The 15,857-nt window shown below is 39.3% G+C and overlaps 1 protein-coding gene across 4 annotated transcripts in view; it reads right to left on the bottom strand.

The window, feature by feature from the left end:
• Positions 1–15,857, bottom strand: part of FILIP1 (filamin A interacting protein 1) — a 115,250-nt gene that overhangs the window by 54,328 nt on the left and 45,065 nt on the right. For all 4 annotated transcript variants that reach the window (XM_061990416.1, XM_061990418.1, XM_061990420.1 and 1 more), the window contains one exon: positions 12,716–12,994. In XM_061990416.1, the coding sequence (XP_061846400.1) occupies positions 12,716–12,988 (273 nt within the window). In that variant the 5' untranslated portion in view covers positions 12,989–12,994. The remainder of the gene's footprint in view (positions 1–12,715; positions 12,995–15,857) is intronic.

The following is a 15,857-nucleotide window of genomic DNA, read 5'->3' as shown; positions in this document are numbered from 1 at the left end:
CTTCTTTTCTTACCTTAGGAGGAAATTCAATGAATTAAAAGGGAAGTGTGCTTTCTTCATTTTCTGTCATACTATGAATATGAACAAAGTAATAAAAATTACCCCTGCCTACTGGAATGACACTTTTGTTAAAGGCCTGATTCCTGAAACTATCCCTACAACAACTGGGTAGCAGTTTGTCTTCCAGTTCAGATGTACTTAGTGTACAAAGCATGCTTTAAGGCTGGGAAGTTCAGTGTTCTACTGCATATTGCATTGTACAAAGCACCTTATTGCTAAAAACTTAAGAAATGTTTTTCTCTCCTATACCAGATATCCAAATTGGCCTTGTTTATATCACTCAGTGATTCTAGATAGGCAAAATGATGGCTAATGATGTGTATATGCAGTTTTTCTCACAAGGAAGACTCTATGTACAGCAAGGCTTTTTCCTTACCTTTCATTTTTGCTCAATTTCCTAATACTTGAAACTGTGGAGTTCACTTGCACAAGTTTCTTTTGACATTTCTGGACTCACATCTGTGTACATCATTTACTTTGGAGGAAAAGAGATTACTTCAGTGATGAAAAGAGGCCATTGGTGTTTTTGTAGAACAGTTTAGTGAAATATAATCCAGAAATACACATGATCTCTTATGACTCTGGGGATATGAAACAGAATTGTCCTGTCTTCTCCACACTGTGCAGAACTTCCTGACCTTGTATGAAGCCTTTGGAGCTATACAGTGTATTTCATTTTGCTCTGCATCATCTTACAGTGATAACACAGAAAGTCTATCTAAAATCAATGCTGGAGGAGAGGCACATGATAGACCAGCTCATCCACTGCACAAACCCTCTGAAGTGGCTCCAGAAGAACTACATCAAAGATTAATTTGGCCTCTTATGTTTAGAAAAGTCCATGCTAAAGATTGCAAAGCTGAGGAGAAACAGCACTGAGCAATGTATTACTTCTTGGAGCAAGCTTCGAAACAGATCAAATGAGCACTAGAAGACATCTGTCTGTTATTTCCTGCCCACACAGCTTTGTTCTGCTTTATTGCCAGAGAGCTGCATGGATGATGTCACTTTTTTTCTGAAGAAAACAGGCCACCAGAGCCTTTCACTGACATAATTAATTATCTGTAGTCTGGGCCACAGCCAGAAAACTTCCATGGCAAGGCCCTGAGAAGTATTAACTCCACACTGCTTGATGGTTTTCAGAATTACTAGGGTCTGGGATATCCTGTCTTGTCTTTTCATGCTGAAAGAGTGCTTTGCTTGACATCAAAATCTGGGGCAGTTACTGCAGCATATGGTATTGCAGTGCCATGATCCAGTCAGCACAGACAGACCGATGTGAGGGGTCACTGTCAGTTATGTGCGCAAATCTGCGTGTTGGGATATGCTTTACATGCATATGCAATGCATGCATCACAATGGCTAAACCCACTGGTTTGAGTTTGCTGTATCTAGTCAGATACTTATGCCTCAGCCAAAATTAACTGTATAAAAACATTTTGCTCGTGGTCTGAAGCCCATCAACAAGCAGTGACCACAGATTGATCCAAATAGCCAACAGGGAGAGGAAGGAACATCTGTTAAAACACCTTTTTGGACACCTGAGCAGGAAGAATCATTAACAACATTGCACCAATGCATGTGTTCACAGTTCAAGGCTGGTATGTGGCTGTGTGATGCAATGTGCATCCTAACAAATGAGGTAATTAAAAAAGCAGCTTTAGAATCATAGAATGGTAGGGGTTGGAAGGGACCTTTAGAGATCATCTAGACCAGTCCCCATCCCCTGCAGAAGAAGGGTCACCTAGATCAGGTCACATAGGAAGATGTCTAGGTGGGTCTTGAAAACCTTCAAGGAAGGAGACTGCATAACCCCTCTGGGCAGCCTGTGCCAGGGCTCCCTCACCTGAACAGTGAAATAGTTTTTTCTTATATTTAAATGGAACTTTTTGTGTTCCAGCTTCATCCCATTACCCCTTGTCCTGTTGGTAGCTACTACAGAAAAAAGGGATGTCCCAGCCTCCTAACACCCACCCTTTAGATATTTATAAAGGTTAATAAGATCTTTCAGTCTCCTCTTCTCCAGACTAAACAGCCCCAAGCCTTTTCTCTGACCAGCACTAGTCACCACAATGTTTGCAAAGGCAGAGGAGAGCCCTCTGGTTCAGGTACTCCAAATCAGACACAAAAACTCAAATGACTAAGTCCCTATTCTAGTTTATTCCTGCTAATGAAATGACGTGCAACTTTCCATATCTCATGTGCATGGCCAATCTTGAGCTACTCTAGCAGTGCAGGAAGTCATGAAAATCACAGCACATTTCCCAAAGGTTGAGGTGATTTTACATTGGTGGAGTGGTGTGGTAAATTGCTCTGTTCCTTTTGTAAGCACAACTTATTTTGTGCTCAGTTAGCACCCCTTTAGGACAGGAAGATAACTAATGAAAGAGTAATTAACAGAAAATAAATTTCTTCTCCTCTTTCTTATGTTATCATTTGCCCTGTTAACCAGTCTGGACAAAGACTAAGGAGATCCAGATTCTGTTCATGGAAGCATGTTTTTCCATGCTTCACACATAAAATTAACTTCACCATGCTCCAAATTCCATTCCATAAAGGAAATACTACTTTCCAAGGAATGCTGTGAGACATAATCCATAACTTTATATAAGATCTAGGTACTAACACTATGAATACTGCAAAAACTATGACATTGACATCAATATAGTCATTCTTCTATTCTTTTTCCCTCATTCATTATATTCTTTTATTTCCTCTATGTCTGTGTACTTCTAGACTATCGCACAAGTTGTTGAAATCAATTGGCTTCTTTTGACACATAACTTGGGTTGTCTAAACTGCTCTTTGAAAGTGCTTCATTGACTGACTTAGGAATTGAAGCACCTTAACTTCAAGGTGGCACTTGAAGCTGCTGGCATAAGTGCCCCCTCTCCAAGAGAAACAAACCTGTCCAGGTATTTTTTCCCACAGTGATCTAGTAGACTTCTGCTAGGAATGAGCATGCATGGAGCAGGACAGAGCGAGAGACAAGCTGGTGCCAGTGGGGCTGTAGCCGTCAGGATGATGAAGCTCAGAGGAAATGCGTCTGTCTCCTCTGCGGAGACGCAGGCATAACTCAGAGCGGGATACCAACAGACATAAGCGTGTATACATGTGTCATAAACTGTATACACAAATTTCTCTTGTCCAAGCATTTTGTTGGCTTCAGCAAGCTGTTTTTCAGCGCCCTGTGCTACAGGGATGTGCATTCAAGTTGCTGATGACTGATGAATGGGCAAGAACAGTAGGGCTGCATTACAGTGAGCTTTTACCAGCGTAGCCAATTATTTGAACAGAGGAGTTGTCAGAGGAAACGAGGGAAGTGGTGCAGACTCTTAGAGAGAAGTAACTTAGAAAGGGCAAACAATGGAAGGTACAGAGTGATTGCTCCTACCCGTGACTGTGATGCCCTCACAGACTCCTGCTGTCTCTGAAACCCCCCTGATCTTCGTCAATGTCTGCCCTTCCCCTCGCCTTCCCCAAATCCCTCTTGGACATCCTTTCTCCTCTCCACCCTCCCATTGCATTCCCAGGAACAACTCTGAAGCCATTTTGCCTGGATTGCTAAAACAACCTCAACTGCTGAGACTGCCTGAACTGACACTGGGGAAAAGGACTTTCATTCTGAAGCTGACCACATCGATACTTCTGTTTCTGACTTGTTTAGATTTGAAGGTAACAAAAAAATGCATGGAAGTTACCACACAACTTGTACTTGGCTTAGTCAGTTCCAGTCGTTTTCCTGGTATGGAAGTATTGATGCTAATTTATTTTGCAAAGGAAAACAATAAGTTCCAGGATAAGAAGGCCTTGCTTGCAAAATTCAAACCATTCCTGTCAGAGGAAGGGGCTTCCCTTCATAGTGTCTCAGCAGTGCCTCATTTTGGGAGACACATGTCCACAGCCCTCAGAAATCAGTCACAGAGCTCAGGGTTTTTTGGATATCATGCAAAATTTTACACTGAAGCCAGCAATTTTGTAAAGATGTGGCAAAGCACAGGGTGTTCAGCAAGGCCAGTGGTTTCTGTGTGAAGGTGTCACATTTCTCTAATTTTAGTCAACCAATAGGTGGAGCCTTTAACCCTAGAAAGAAGATACTTGCTCAGATAGCCATGTTCTCACAACTATTATGTAAAGACTTAAATTTGGTTTTATTAAAGTTCATTTTGGATGGAAAATAACCTGTTTTCCTCTCAAGACCTTATCTGATCCTCAGCTGGAGAATAGGAGACACAAACTTAATAAATATGCAACTAGGGCAGCAAAGTTAATAAAAACAGACTCAGCTACAACTGCAATGTTAAATTAACAACTGGTGACTCAGAATACTGGACAGCATTATCACACATTAGACATATGCTCATTGAAAGCTCTCCCAAGAATCTCAGATATTTTACAGCCAGATATCCATGCATTTAGTATTTATTGCAAAAGATTTGGCCATGTGTTCTCCTACAGAGTGAGCTCTCTCTCAAAGAAAACGAGAAAAGATATGAGCTTTCTCATTACCGTTGCACTGTGGATACAATTTCTATTAAGTACATAGAATAAAAAAAGATTCAAATTACATCATTTGATTAAAATTACTTTCAAAATATTGCAAAGGAGGATCAGTTAAAGACCTTGATCCCAATGGGAACAGAACCAAAACTTGGAAGTTGATGGAGGGCAGTCCTTACTGTTCTGTTCTGGATGGAAGACCAAGAATTTTTGAAAAACAACCCCAAGCTGCTCATACTCTTCCATCCACTCTAGACGAGATGCTCAATGGATCAGAGACACCTGGCAACTGTTCTTCTCTTTTCTGATCCTCCAAGCCTAAGTAACGTGATAGATGTAGCTCTATTAAGTACTGCTCAGGCATTAACAGAGAAGGATGTTAAAATGTCCTTATGAAAGTGACTTTCAGTCTACAGCTGTCCAGTGACAGTGATGTTTTATTGATGATAATTACTTTGAAAAACATATCATTCTAAAGCAATTTTATTACCAAAGAGATGGCTATCATCATTGTGGTTGATAGTGCCCCTGCCTTTAATTTCAGAGGGAGCAGGAAATTGCCTGAATAGCACCATTTAACTATATTTCAGTATACTGTCATAACTTTTTCTTTCTTTTTTTTCCTTTCATAAGACAGCAGGGCTCTGTTTTGAAATCCATGATTCTGGGACTTGCTAGGCCAAGCCCTGCTTATCTCCCATGATATCTCCTGCACTTAGCATAGCCATGGTTGCAAGCTACAGAAAAAAACCATACTGTTCTGGAAATAAATCGTTTCTGTTTGTAAATGATTCAATAAAATTAGAAGAAAGCATTTAAGGTCTGAAATCCATCCTAACTTAAGGTTTTTTGTCCTGCAAAAGTCTGCTTCACCAGGAAAACACAAGCTAACAAACAAGGGGTCAGTCTGATGGGGGAGAATTTTTTAACTCACTGATATGCTGGACATTTTCAGGGATTTTCTTTTAGGTTCTCATTTTGCTACAGTGTGGATGTCATCTTTCTCTTCATTGTCTTGTCTTTTCTATGTCCCCTTTCCATGCCTGTAGCTTGGCTCTGTTTATCAACTTGTATTCCCCCTTTCCTTAGCTCTTTTTCTTCTATTGCCTAACCTCTTTCCTTTCATTCCATTCTCCTTAAGTCACCTCTCCCTCCTCACATTAACCCTGTCTTCTCTTTTTCCCTGTAGCTCTGCACATGCCAAGGTTTTTCTCTCAAGGCATTCTCATTTTTTCTGTATGATACGCTCAGAAAATCCTAAACTACTTCCATCCAGTTAACAAGACTTTGCAATTATAAACACTTATGCAAAGCTATTCTACATGCAATTTTCTCTGGCTTTAACTATTCTTTCCACTCCTGCTTCTCCTGAGCTTCTCAAACTGTGAGATTTTGCTAGTGACCATTAAAAACACCTTCTCTTCACTTTATTATGTATTCTTTCCTCTGAGGCATCTTGTTCCAACTTTCTCTTCTGACTTTAATGTTACATAAAAGAAATCCACCTGGTTTCCACCCACCTATCCATCCCATATTCCTTGCTTGAGCTTTAAGGAAGCTCAATATTTAATAATATTAATGCAAGAGTATCAAGAAAGGCATTGAAGAAAAAATATAGAAGTTTATTCAATATTTTTACCTAAGGAATACCTATGTGGCCATCACAATGTTGTTTCATCGTCGCAGGAAGGGTCAGTTGGAAACAAAAAATTTAAGGCAGTACATGAAAGTTTACATATTGCAGCAAGAAGAAAAAGAAACAGAGAGAAAAGCAACACATTTACAGCTCTCTTGCTTACATCAATCAGACTGACAAGTGGTGGGAAAGCCAAGTAAAGCCATGTCAGCGGAGAAAGGGAAATATTAAACTCAATGTACAAGGAAACTGCATCATGTGCAGTTCCAGCTCGAGATGTTGAGAAAAATGAGACCAAGCTGTAACTGGTGCTGATCAAGGGATGATGGAAGACATGGAAAACCTATTTTGCTAGAGGAAACTAAAAGGATGTGGCACAGTTAGCAGAGCAAAACAAAGGCTGCAAGACTGCTGTCTACAAACACATCAGACATCAATATAATGGGTCAATCAATGCATCTGCAGTTTGAGGATAGAAAGTGACAAAAAGGTTCAATAAGGAAAGAGCTCATAATTATAGAAATGAAGAAGAAGGGAAGGAAAGCTAAAGAAAGACAGAAAGTTAGATCTTAGGAAAGAGAACAGAATGATTATAGAACAAAATGCATTTTAAAAGTATGTAGATATACAAAAATTAAAAGGTAGTAGACAGCACAAAAAAGGAAACAGTAGAGAACTTTCCTTTACATTTACAAACCTTATTTTTCTGATAGACAGATAGTAAAATACTAAAATACCTTTAACAAAGTTAGAACACAATAGGTAGTATATGACCTATATCCCTGTAGGTATTTGTTATGTGAAATTGTTAAGAGAGAGGACTTCTCCTGTGGCAGGATATAGGGCCACTGTTACTGAGGTGTTTCATAATGACCTTACCAGGGAGAATAAAACACATAGCTCTTACCCACCTCTGCTAACCTATCCCTGGTACATCCAGGTCAAGAAGGAAGTCATCAGTGACCTAGATGAGGGGACAGACTCTGCTCTCAGCAAATCGGCAGATGACACCAAACTGGGAGGACTGGCTGGTTCACCAGAGGCTGTGCTGCCATTCAGCGGGATCTTGACCAGCTTGAGAGTTGGGCAGAGAGGAATCTCATGAGGTTTAACAAGGACAAGTACAGAGTCCTGCATCTGGGAAGGAACAACCCCATGCACCAGGACGGGCTGGGGATTGACCTGCTGGAGAGCAGCTCTGCAGAGACAGACCTGGGAGTGCTGATTGATAATAAACTAACCATGAGCCATCAATGTGCCCTCATGGCCAAGAAGGCCAATGGCATCCTGGGATGCATCAAAAAGATGTGCCCAATTCTGAGGTCCTCAGCTCAAGAGGGACAGAGAACTTCTGGAGAGAGTCCAGGACAGGGCCACCAAGATGATCAGGGGACTGGAGCATCTTCCTTATGAGGAAAGTCTTTGGGATCTGGGACTGTTTAGTCTGGAGGAGACTGAGGGGGGAACTCATTAATATTTACAAATATCTAAATGGTGGATGTCAGCAGGTTGGGATATCGCTTTTTTCTGTTGTATCTAGTGACAAGGGGTAATGGGATGAAGCTGGAACACAAAAAGTTCCACTTAAACATAAGAAAATACTATTTCACTGTGAGGTGAGGGAGCCCTGACACAAGCTGCCCAGAGGGGTGAGTGCGGAGTCTCCTTCTCTGGACATCTTCAAAATCTGCCTGGACAAGTTCCTGTGTGACCTGATCTAGGAGGACCTGCTTTAGCAGGGAGGTTGGACTAGATGATCTCTAAAGGTCCCTTCCAACCCTACCATTCTGTGATTCTTTGATTCTATGATCCTATTGAAGTCTCAGAGCTCACTTGAAGATGACTTCCTGCAGACTCTGTTGGTTGAGAAAGCTCCTTCCCCACACAATTGCCCTGTTTCAGTCATCAGCAACCAGTGCCCTATACCTGCCCTACAGCAACCCCTCCTGCAGGAGATGAAGCCACCAATGCAACCTGCAGTTTGGTAATCAGTGGCACAAATGCAGTTAACCTACTAAACCCAGGCTGGCAGTCTTAATCCTGGAATGATGTTTTTACTAGAAACTTCATCAGAGACACCAAATCAAACTGGACACAATATGAAGTGTTGACTTCAAGCCCAGATCAGAGATATAGGGGAAGTACACCTTGCCAAGAGGTGTGTTGGCTGCTGCTCCACGGGGAAGGGCAGATATCACTCCAATGCCTTGTACAAGCACCCAAATTAACCATTAAATGCAGTCTTAAATACAGATTAAAGGAAAGGGTTTATTTGACAGTAGAGTCATTTGGTCTCTTCACTTGAAGGATGGATGCTATGCAAATATTTGAATATCTGCTACACAATGTTTCTCTTCCAAAGTTAGTCCAAATCCAGTGTTACCTTAGACCATTTGGAAGTTTGAAGACTGCTCAAGAATTGTGGCTTATGATTAATCTGCATATAATTTGTATATTATACATAATGTACTGCAGGATACCACATTTAACATATTGCCCATCCACATCCTCAGGAAACATATAGCTGACACATTAACCTGTATTTATTTATACCCCATGGCTGCCCAGCTCTAAGGATCTGAACACTGCTCCATCACAGTGCAGGCTCTCAGGAAACACTTCTCTCAGCCCTAAAGAGCGCAAGGGACCTTGACAAGAATGGATGGCTGAGCTGCAGCAGATTAATGCCATTTCTGCACTGGAGAAGCACAGTAAAAACAACAGCTATAATAAAGTCCTTGAGTGGAAAAGTTGCTTCTATTTAAATCAGTGTGAAATACAGGAAACTGTATCCCAAGTTTAAACTGTCATCTGGCAATAGACACAGAACCTGGCTATGAAATTATTTTTCTTGAAAATCCCAATGATTTGTAGTGAGATGCTGTCTTTGTAAATGTACTTTTGTTATTGTGGGTTTTTTTTTCCAAGCATGCAATAGAAGAGTGAATGGTAAACACGTATGAACATGACTCCTCATTTCCTTTTGGGCCCCTAATCAGGAAATGTTGAAAACTCAGTGTTGATATTGCTGGAGATTGCTGCTCAGAAATGGTACAGGGAATTTACTCATGCCAGGACAAATACCTAGGCCACTGGACAAAAATCTGTGAACCACAGATAGGATTAGATCATAATTGTAAAGATTCACGCTGCATGTGTTGCTCCGTGATTAATTATAGTCACATGTTGGTTTGATTAAAATCACTGTAACAACCAGGCAAATTAATGCCATGCTTTCATGGTCCAATATTTTCTACTGATGTTTGAAGTTCTCAAATCAGTTTTGCAGCATTTAAAAATCATATTTATTCTTCTAGGTATTGAAAGAAATCCTTCATGGATTTTTTTTACATCTATATATTCAATATAAATTTAAAGACTACATAATCACTGTTTCTTTATATGAGAAGTGAGATCTCATGAGAGAAAATACACTTCACTGAGCTATTAGGCCTTTAAATTCAATCCCTGTCAGAAGTTCATTTCTCTCCTACTCTCCTTCAGGGAGGCTGCACTTAAGAGCTCTCCTGACAGGTATATTGGGATACATTTGCATCACTGCAGCTTCTGTAAAGTTTTTCTCCCTTTTTATTTTCTTAAAAAATAAGGCCTAGGCTATGGTGATGTCAACCATTTATGAAAATCTTTCCTTGCTTATATTCACTAAGTGCATAGGGCTCAGCCAGGAAATCTGACGACAGTCAAAGCAAAGTCCAACTTGGCCCTAGATGCTACAGCACAGGCAAGCTACCTGTCATTATAATTAAAAAATAAATAAATACAGCCATAAACATCACTGCTAGGACAAGTCTCTACAGTTTACTGGCATGTTCACCTTCAAAATGAAGAGCTGTGAAGTCAAGTTCTAAAGTAAGAACTCAAAAATTACACCCATAGCAACGTGGCTTGAGTCTGTTATATTGTTAGATTATGGGAAGAGTGAACTAAGCACATGAAGCATATGTATACCATAACATATAGCATATTACCAGTTTACCTTGCTAACTGCATAGTTGTCATGACCAGATTACCTCCTGTGGCTGAGCTTGCTCTTTGGGGTTTATAAAGCAGTGTCACCTTGCTCTGTGTTTGGTAGCACAGGCATAAGAACGTCCCTTCTCCTGGCTGCTGAGTAAACAATCATGTTATTTTACCCCATTTTTTTTCTTCAAAAATACTGGATCTCCCTACAGGTACAGCTTGCTGTTTTTCTCAGAACAAAATCTTCTTACATATGCCTATATAATGTTTGCTTTGCTAGTATTGAAATGGCTTCAAAATAAACCCACAGTCTGATTTGTCAGTCCAACAAAATGCAAGCCAGACACCAGAGATGTCCAAACAGATCTGAATATGAAAAGCCACGAAGTGACTCAGTGCATTAGGTCACTGTGACAGCCAGGAGGTAATACCAGAGCATTTACTTTGGCTGGAGTTTTCCTTGGCGTCTCTTCCTTTGTAAGCATCAAAGCCAGGCTCTCATCTGAAGCCAAAATGCTGTAGCTTGCCCACTTCAGCAATGTTTCAACCCAGATACCAGGTAAATAACTAACTACAATGAAGGGTTTTGAAATGAGATTTAAAAACTCCTATGAATTAAAAAGATTAATAATTCTCTTCTCTGCCTGGCAGTAAGGAGCAGAAGAATGGATGTATTCTATGGCTACCAGCATGGTTGTCCTCACGATCCTTCTGTGATACTGGGAAGTTTTAGCAGTGTCTAACGTCTCTGTGGGGTCTACATGTATAAATACCCCTAAAAGTATTGTCCAGGGCAATGGGAATATCATCTTGGCGAGGATTTTCAGTCCATACTACAGTGCAAATGGCAGCTATCCCTAGCATCCCTATAGAGATAAATGAGAACATAGGCTGACATTTAAATGTGTAACTTCCCCACAACGTAAAAGACTGTGGTGAAGAGCCACATTTTCATGTATTGAGTAAGAGAATTACTCAGAGATCAGAGTAAAGACCACATATATCACCACCCAGGAAACACTTGTGACTTTCTTTGGCTCCCCTTTCCAGACCACAAAGGTGACTTCATGGTAAATCTGTCTGAACAACATGAGCACTATATATTTCTAATGAGGTTTGGTTCTATTCACCCCTTAAGCTGCATGCTAGCTCCATCTTTTAGGAAATTACATATCCAAGGTTTTGTATGAAGTAAAATGCAGCACTATAAATATGGATACAGTGCTGTAATGATAAAATATTTTTTCCTTTGCAAAATTGCATTCAACAGATTTTCTGGCTTTTTTCCCCACCAGTTTTTCACTGCAAAATGACTGTGCTCTGTCTTTGTGACAAAATTATTTACTTTGAATGCATATTTCCTGAAGCTTGAAAGTACTTTCTGACAAACTGAAGGTGAATTGTGTACAAGAAAGTGACACATAATAAGATGAAATCTAAGCATTGTGGTAATGATGCAACTTGAGTGATTCACGTACCAAGGAAATTAACTGATCACTTCCAAAACAATTGCTTCTCTTAATCTGTTAAGATGGTAACAAGTCCAAAATTAAAGCAAAAATGTTATGAATGTGAGTAAAGTCTTATAGGAAATGCCAAATAATGATGGGTAACTAGACTAAAGAGATTGAGACATAAAATGTTTTTACACGGGTTGGGGAGGTTTTTTTCTGTGTCCATAGATTAAACCAAAAATAATGTTAAAGTGCAAACAGAAGAAATTATAAATTTGGTAAACTGTCTTACTACAAAAGGGGATGAGATTTGAAAAGTCAGAAGTTTTCATATTGACTTTTTGAAGTACCACATTTCAGCTTTTCACTTTGAAGTCACATTTTCCCTGAAGGCTGAGATTCCTGGGATGTCAGTAATTTATTAGCAATTAAGAGAATCTTCAAAACTGGATGGAAATTTGGGAAATGTGAGTTAAGCATAAAATCAGACTGTCTGCCATTAAGGACCTACTACTGGGCAGAATAAACATGCAAATCAAGACAACTGAAAAAACTTTCAAGCAAGTACTATCCCAACACATAAAAGTAATGGGTCCTTGCAAGGCAAGGAACATGCAGAGTGATGGAGGCCACGAGAGACAGATAGAGCTTTGGTTGAGCAGAAGGTCCATGAGCCATCTTAAGTCCTTTTTTCAGTATTAAGGACTTGCAGATTTGTCCCTTGAATATTTATATTAAAGATTATGATTACACTCACTATATTTGCTTGCCTTTTTCCAAACTGATTTCCTTGTGTTTGTTTTCTGTCTCTTTTTAAGTTTTTAAGACCTTCATATCCCCCCCTTCTTTGTCAGTTACAACAGTTGTTTATAATTTCTCTTGTTTTGGTAGCTGCAGGTAGAAATGATAAATAAAACAGCACTTAAAACCATGACTATCTTGTTAAACAGCAACTACCACTGCCCTCTCCTTAGGGTCCTTTGCCTTAAATTTGCTTGTCACTGTCAGCTGAGCCCTGTGCATCTTGACGACTTAAAAATAAGTATATACATAGAAAATATAGTAAAAAAGATGTTTAATTTACCTGCAGTTCTCCTTCCATTATACTGAGGAGTTTTATCAAGTCCTCTTTAGAAAGCTCTATGGACTTCTTGTTCTTTCGTTCAGTAGGTCCAGGTGATTTTGAGTGCCGTTTGACAGTTGCTGAAAACATGACCTCATCTTCCTTTTGATGAGGCTTGTTCTTTTTCTTGGCATCATCCTGAAGTCTTTCATTCTCTGCATGGCTGATGACAGGCTTGGAACTGGAGAAGTGCCCGTTAGACGAGCTTTCTCCACCTTGGTTTCGGGATCTCATCCCTACCTAGAAAGAAACATAAAGAAGCATTTATAAACAAAATTACTTACAAAAAGCTACAGTGGAAATCCTGCCTTTTGGAAGAAAAACAATTTTATGAAAACTGAAAAATACTGTCACACTCAAGAGATGGTGGTGGAAAGCTCAACCATTTCAACAATTCTGTATGTGGCAGACAGTGAATCCAATGTATTAATCATAAATTTAACAGAGTCTTAAAGCTACAGTAACTGTCTTTTTTGGGATGCCAAGATCCTGATATGAGTTAAAATGTATGGAACTTAAAAGTGATCCAGGAAAATGATAAAGAACATTTTCCAGTGTTCCCTTTCCTCAGCCAATATTTGGATCACTCACAACTCACTAGAAAACAAAGCAGGTTGTTAAGTCAATTTTATGAGGTTTACTTGAGAGGCAGAAATGCAATTAAACTTTAGAAAAGCATGTTCTTTGAGTATAAATTGTCTATGAGAGTGGAGTGACAATGTGTGGCAAACAAAAGTCACTCTATAGTTTCCCTGATTAAAGCAATGGTATTATTCCAGATAACCAAGAAAAATGGGGAATACAGACTAAATTAAGTGGTAAACATCTTAAGCTAAATGCTGCACGTGATTATTAGACAGTGTCATAAAGGAAAGTTGAAAAGAAGCTGAAAGAAAGAACACAGAGGGCATGAAACCACTACAGTCAGAAGATCAAGGCAGTCCTTCCAGAAAATTTGGGGCTTCTCCAAAATGTCAGGTCATGGTTATCAAATGCTCACATCTCTGCTCTTTTAGGCACCTACACTGCATTTTTAAACTACGTCTATCCTAGGAAATTAATCAGTGACAACAAATGTTCCTGAGCTCTGGCACTTCACCTACTGTATTGCTAAGGTTTTAGCATACTCCTTGGCACACTTCAGGTCCTGGCAAACTACTAGTCTGGCAACTAGTTCCTGGGCACAATTCAGTAATTAATCCAACCCAGATCCAGATGCAGAAAACTTGTTCTGGAAAAGAGTTTAGTAAGAGTATGGCTGGATTGTCATATTTGACAGTAGGGACAGAATGAGGGTCCTGGGACTTTTTAGTTTACAGGTAACATAGTCTTGATGTCTCAAAAAACATAACTGTGTATTCTGTGTATTCTTCTCATCAAACAAATCTTCACTGATTTCTTCTGCTGAATGCTATTCAGCAATATCAAATTAAACACTTTGTGCTTATCTCCAAATTTCACAGCTATTCATTTTCTTACCCATTAGACATTTTCAAGTTGCCATCCACACACAACATTGAACTAAAATTAGCTTAGTCCACCTGTCTGTTGTCATCTCCTATGATCATCTCTCTCCTTTATTCCCCCTTGACCCTAAAGATTGCTCAAAGAGGTGGCTAGCCCTTAAAATCCCATTTACCCTGTAAGGTCTCATCCTGTGTCTCTGACAAAGGCACAGAAGACAGGGTGGGTTCATCAGTGCGTATTCATTACTTATGATTATTAAACAGATATGCATCAATACTCACACACATTTATATATAGACCCATGTTGCTATCCTGTCATCTGGATATCCTGTCACCTCCCTACATTACGTTGAAGATGGTCTTTGTAATTATTTTCTGTATTGAACTGCAGAAGACTTTGATCATTATATGCCTTACACATTACAAAGGCAATTACAAATTCAGGCTTGATTCAAGGCCAAACTAATATCTAAAATATAAGTGTCCTAAAAACGATATATTTTTCATCCTACTTGAAACTGCTTGTATAACAGACAAGGGAAACCATCAGGAATTTATGTTGCCTTACTCCAATTCACTTTTGTATATGATCATATTTTCTGGTACCTTAATTTTTCACTTCAATCTGGTTTACCTAAAATAGTCTAAGAATACTAGAAAGCAAGATCTGCACAGAAAAATATCTTGTCTTAGATCCACTACAATTTTAACAAGCAGATTGAAAAAAAAAAAAAAAAGCTGAAGAAGTCCCTGTAGGTCTGCAACTTGCCCAGTTTTTATATCAATAGATCTGACAAATAATATTCCACTGCTTCCAAATCTTTCTTATTTAAATTCATTTCTGGATTTAGTTTGTAGCCTCTTCATTAGTCAAACAGATGTTTCTCAACATCGCTAACATCTCATACTTTTCCGATAAGGATCTCAGAGCAGCAATTCACTACTGATGGGACAAAACCTAAAATATATTGACTAATCAGCTTGGCTAACTTTATGCTGAGCCTGCTACAGTTTGCTACCTACTTGACTCAGGCCAGTGTTATTAATCTCTTGCTCACGTTATTATGCCATGCATTTTGGTAGTTTCACGCTCAGCAGGAAGATTTGTCTTTTTATTATCATTGGTTACTCACGTCTTAACTTCATTAATTCAGTGGAATTTGTCCAGCAGCATGAATGGAAAGAGAATTAGACCCAGTGTTTCATGTGAGAGAGTTTCGCGATGAGATTCTTTGCATTCTAGGTCTGCTCCTACTGCTCCTATCCAAACAATATGTGATACAGGTATACAATGGCCTTTAACTTCCTGAATGCTTATGCAGTGTGTTTTTCATCAAACAGTTTGGATTAAACACATGAATTACGCTTTCTAAAAACAGATCTCCATTATAAACATGAACAATACCTGAGAACCTCAGGAAATCTTTTAGGTCTCAGGTTTGTAATGGAAAAATAAACATTGTACTATGTTTCCTCTCAGATAGGGCTTTTCAATTTGTTTAACTTTAATGGGTTTTAAACTTTCCAACCATGCTTCCTCTCAGGAGAGAGCACTTGGGATTCAATCTGTCTCTATTTTCTAAGTGTTTCCTTCTGAGTCCCTGTGGGCCACGGCCTCCAGCCACTTTCATCTCTA

The sequence above is a fragment of the Colius striatus genome, chromosome 2, assembly GCF_028858725.1.
Source record: "Colius striatus isolate bColStr4 chromosome 2, bColStr4.1.hap1, whole genome shotgun sequence".
Classification (NCBI taxonomy): Eukaryota; Metazoa; Chordata; class Aves; order Coliiformes; family Coliidae; genus Colius; species Colius striatus.
This window is presented reverse-complemented; position numbering and strand designations above follow the sequence as displayed.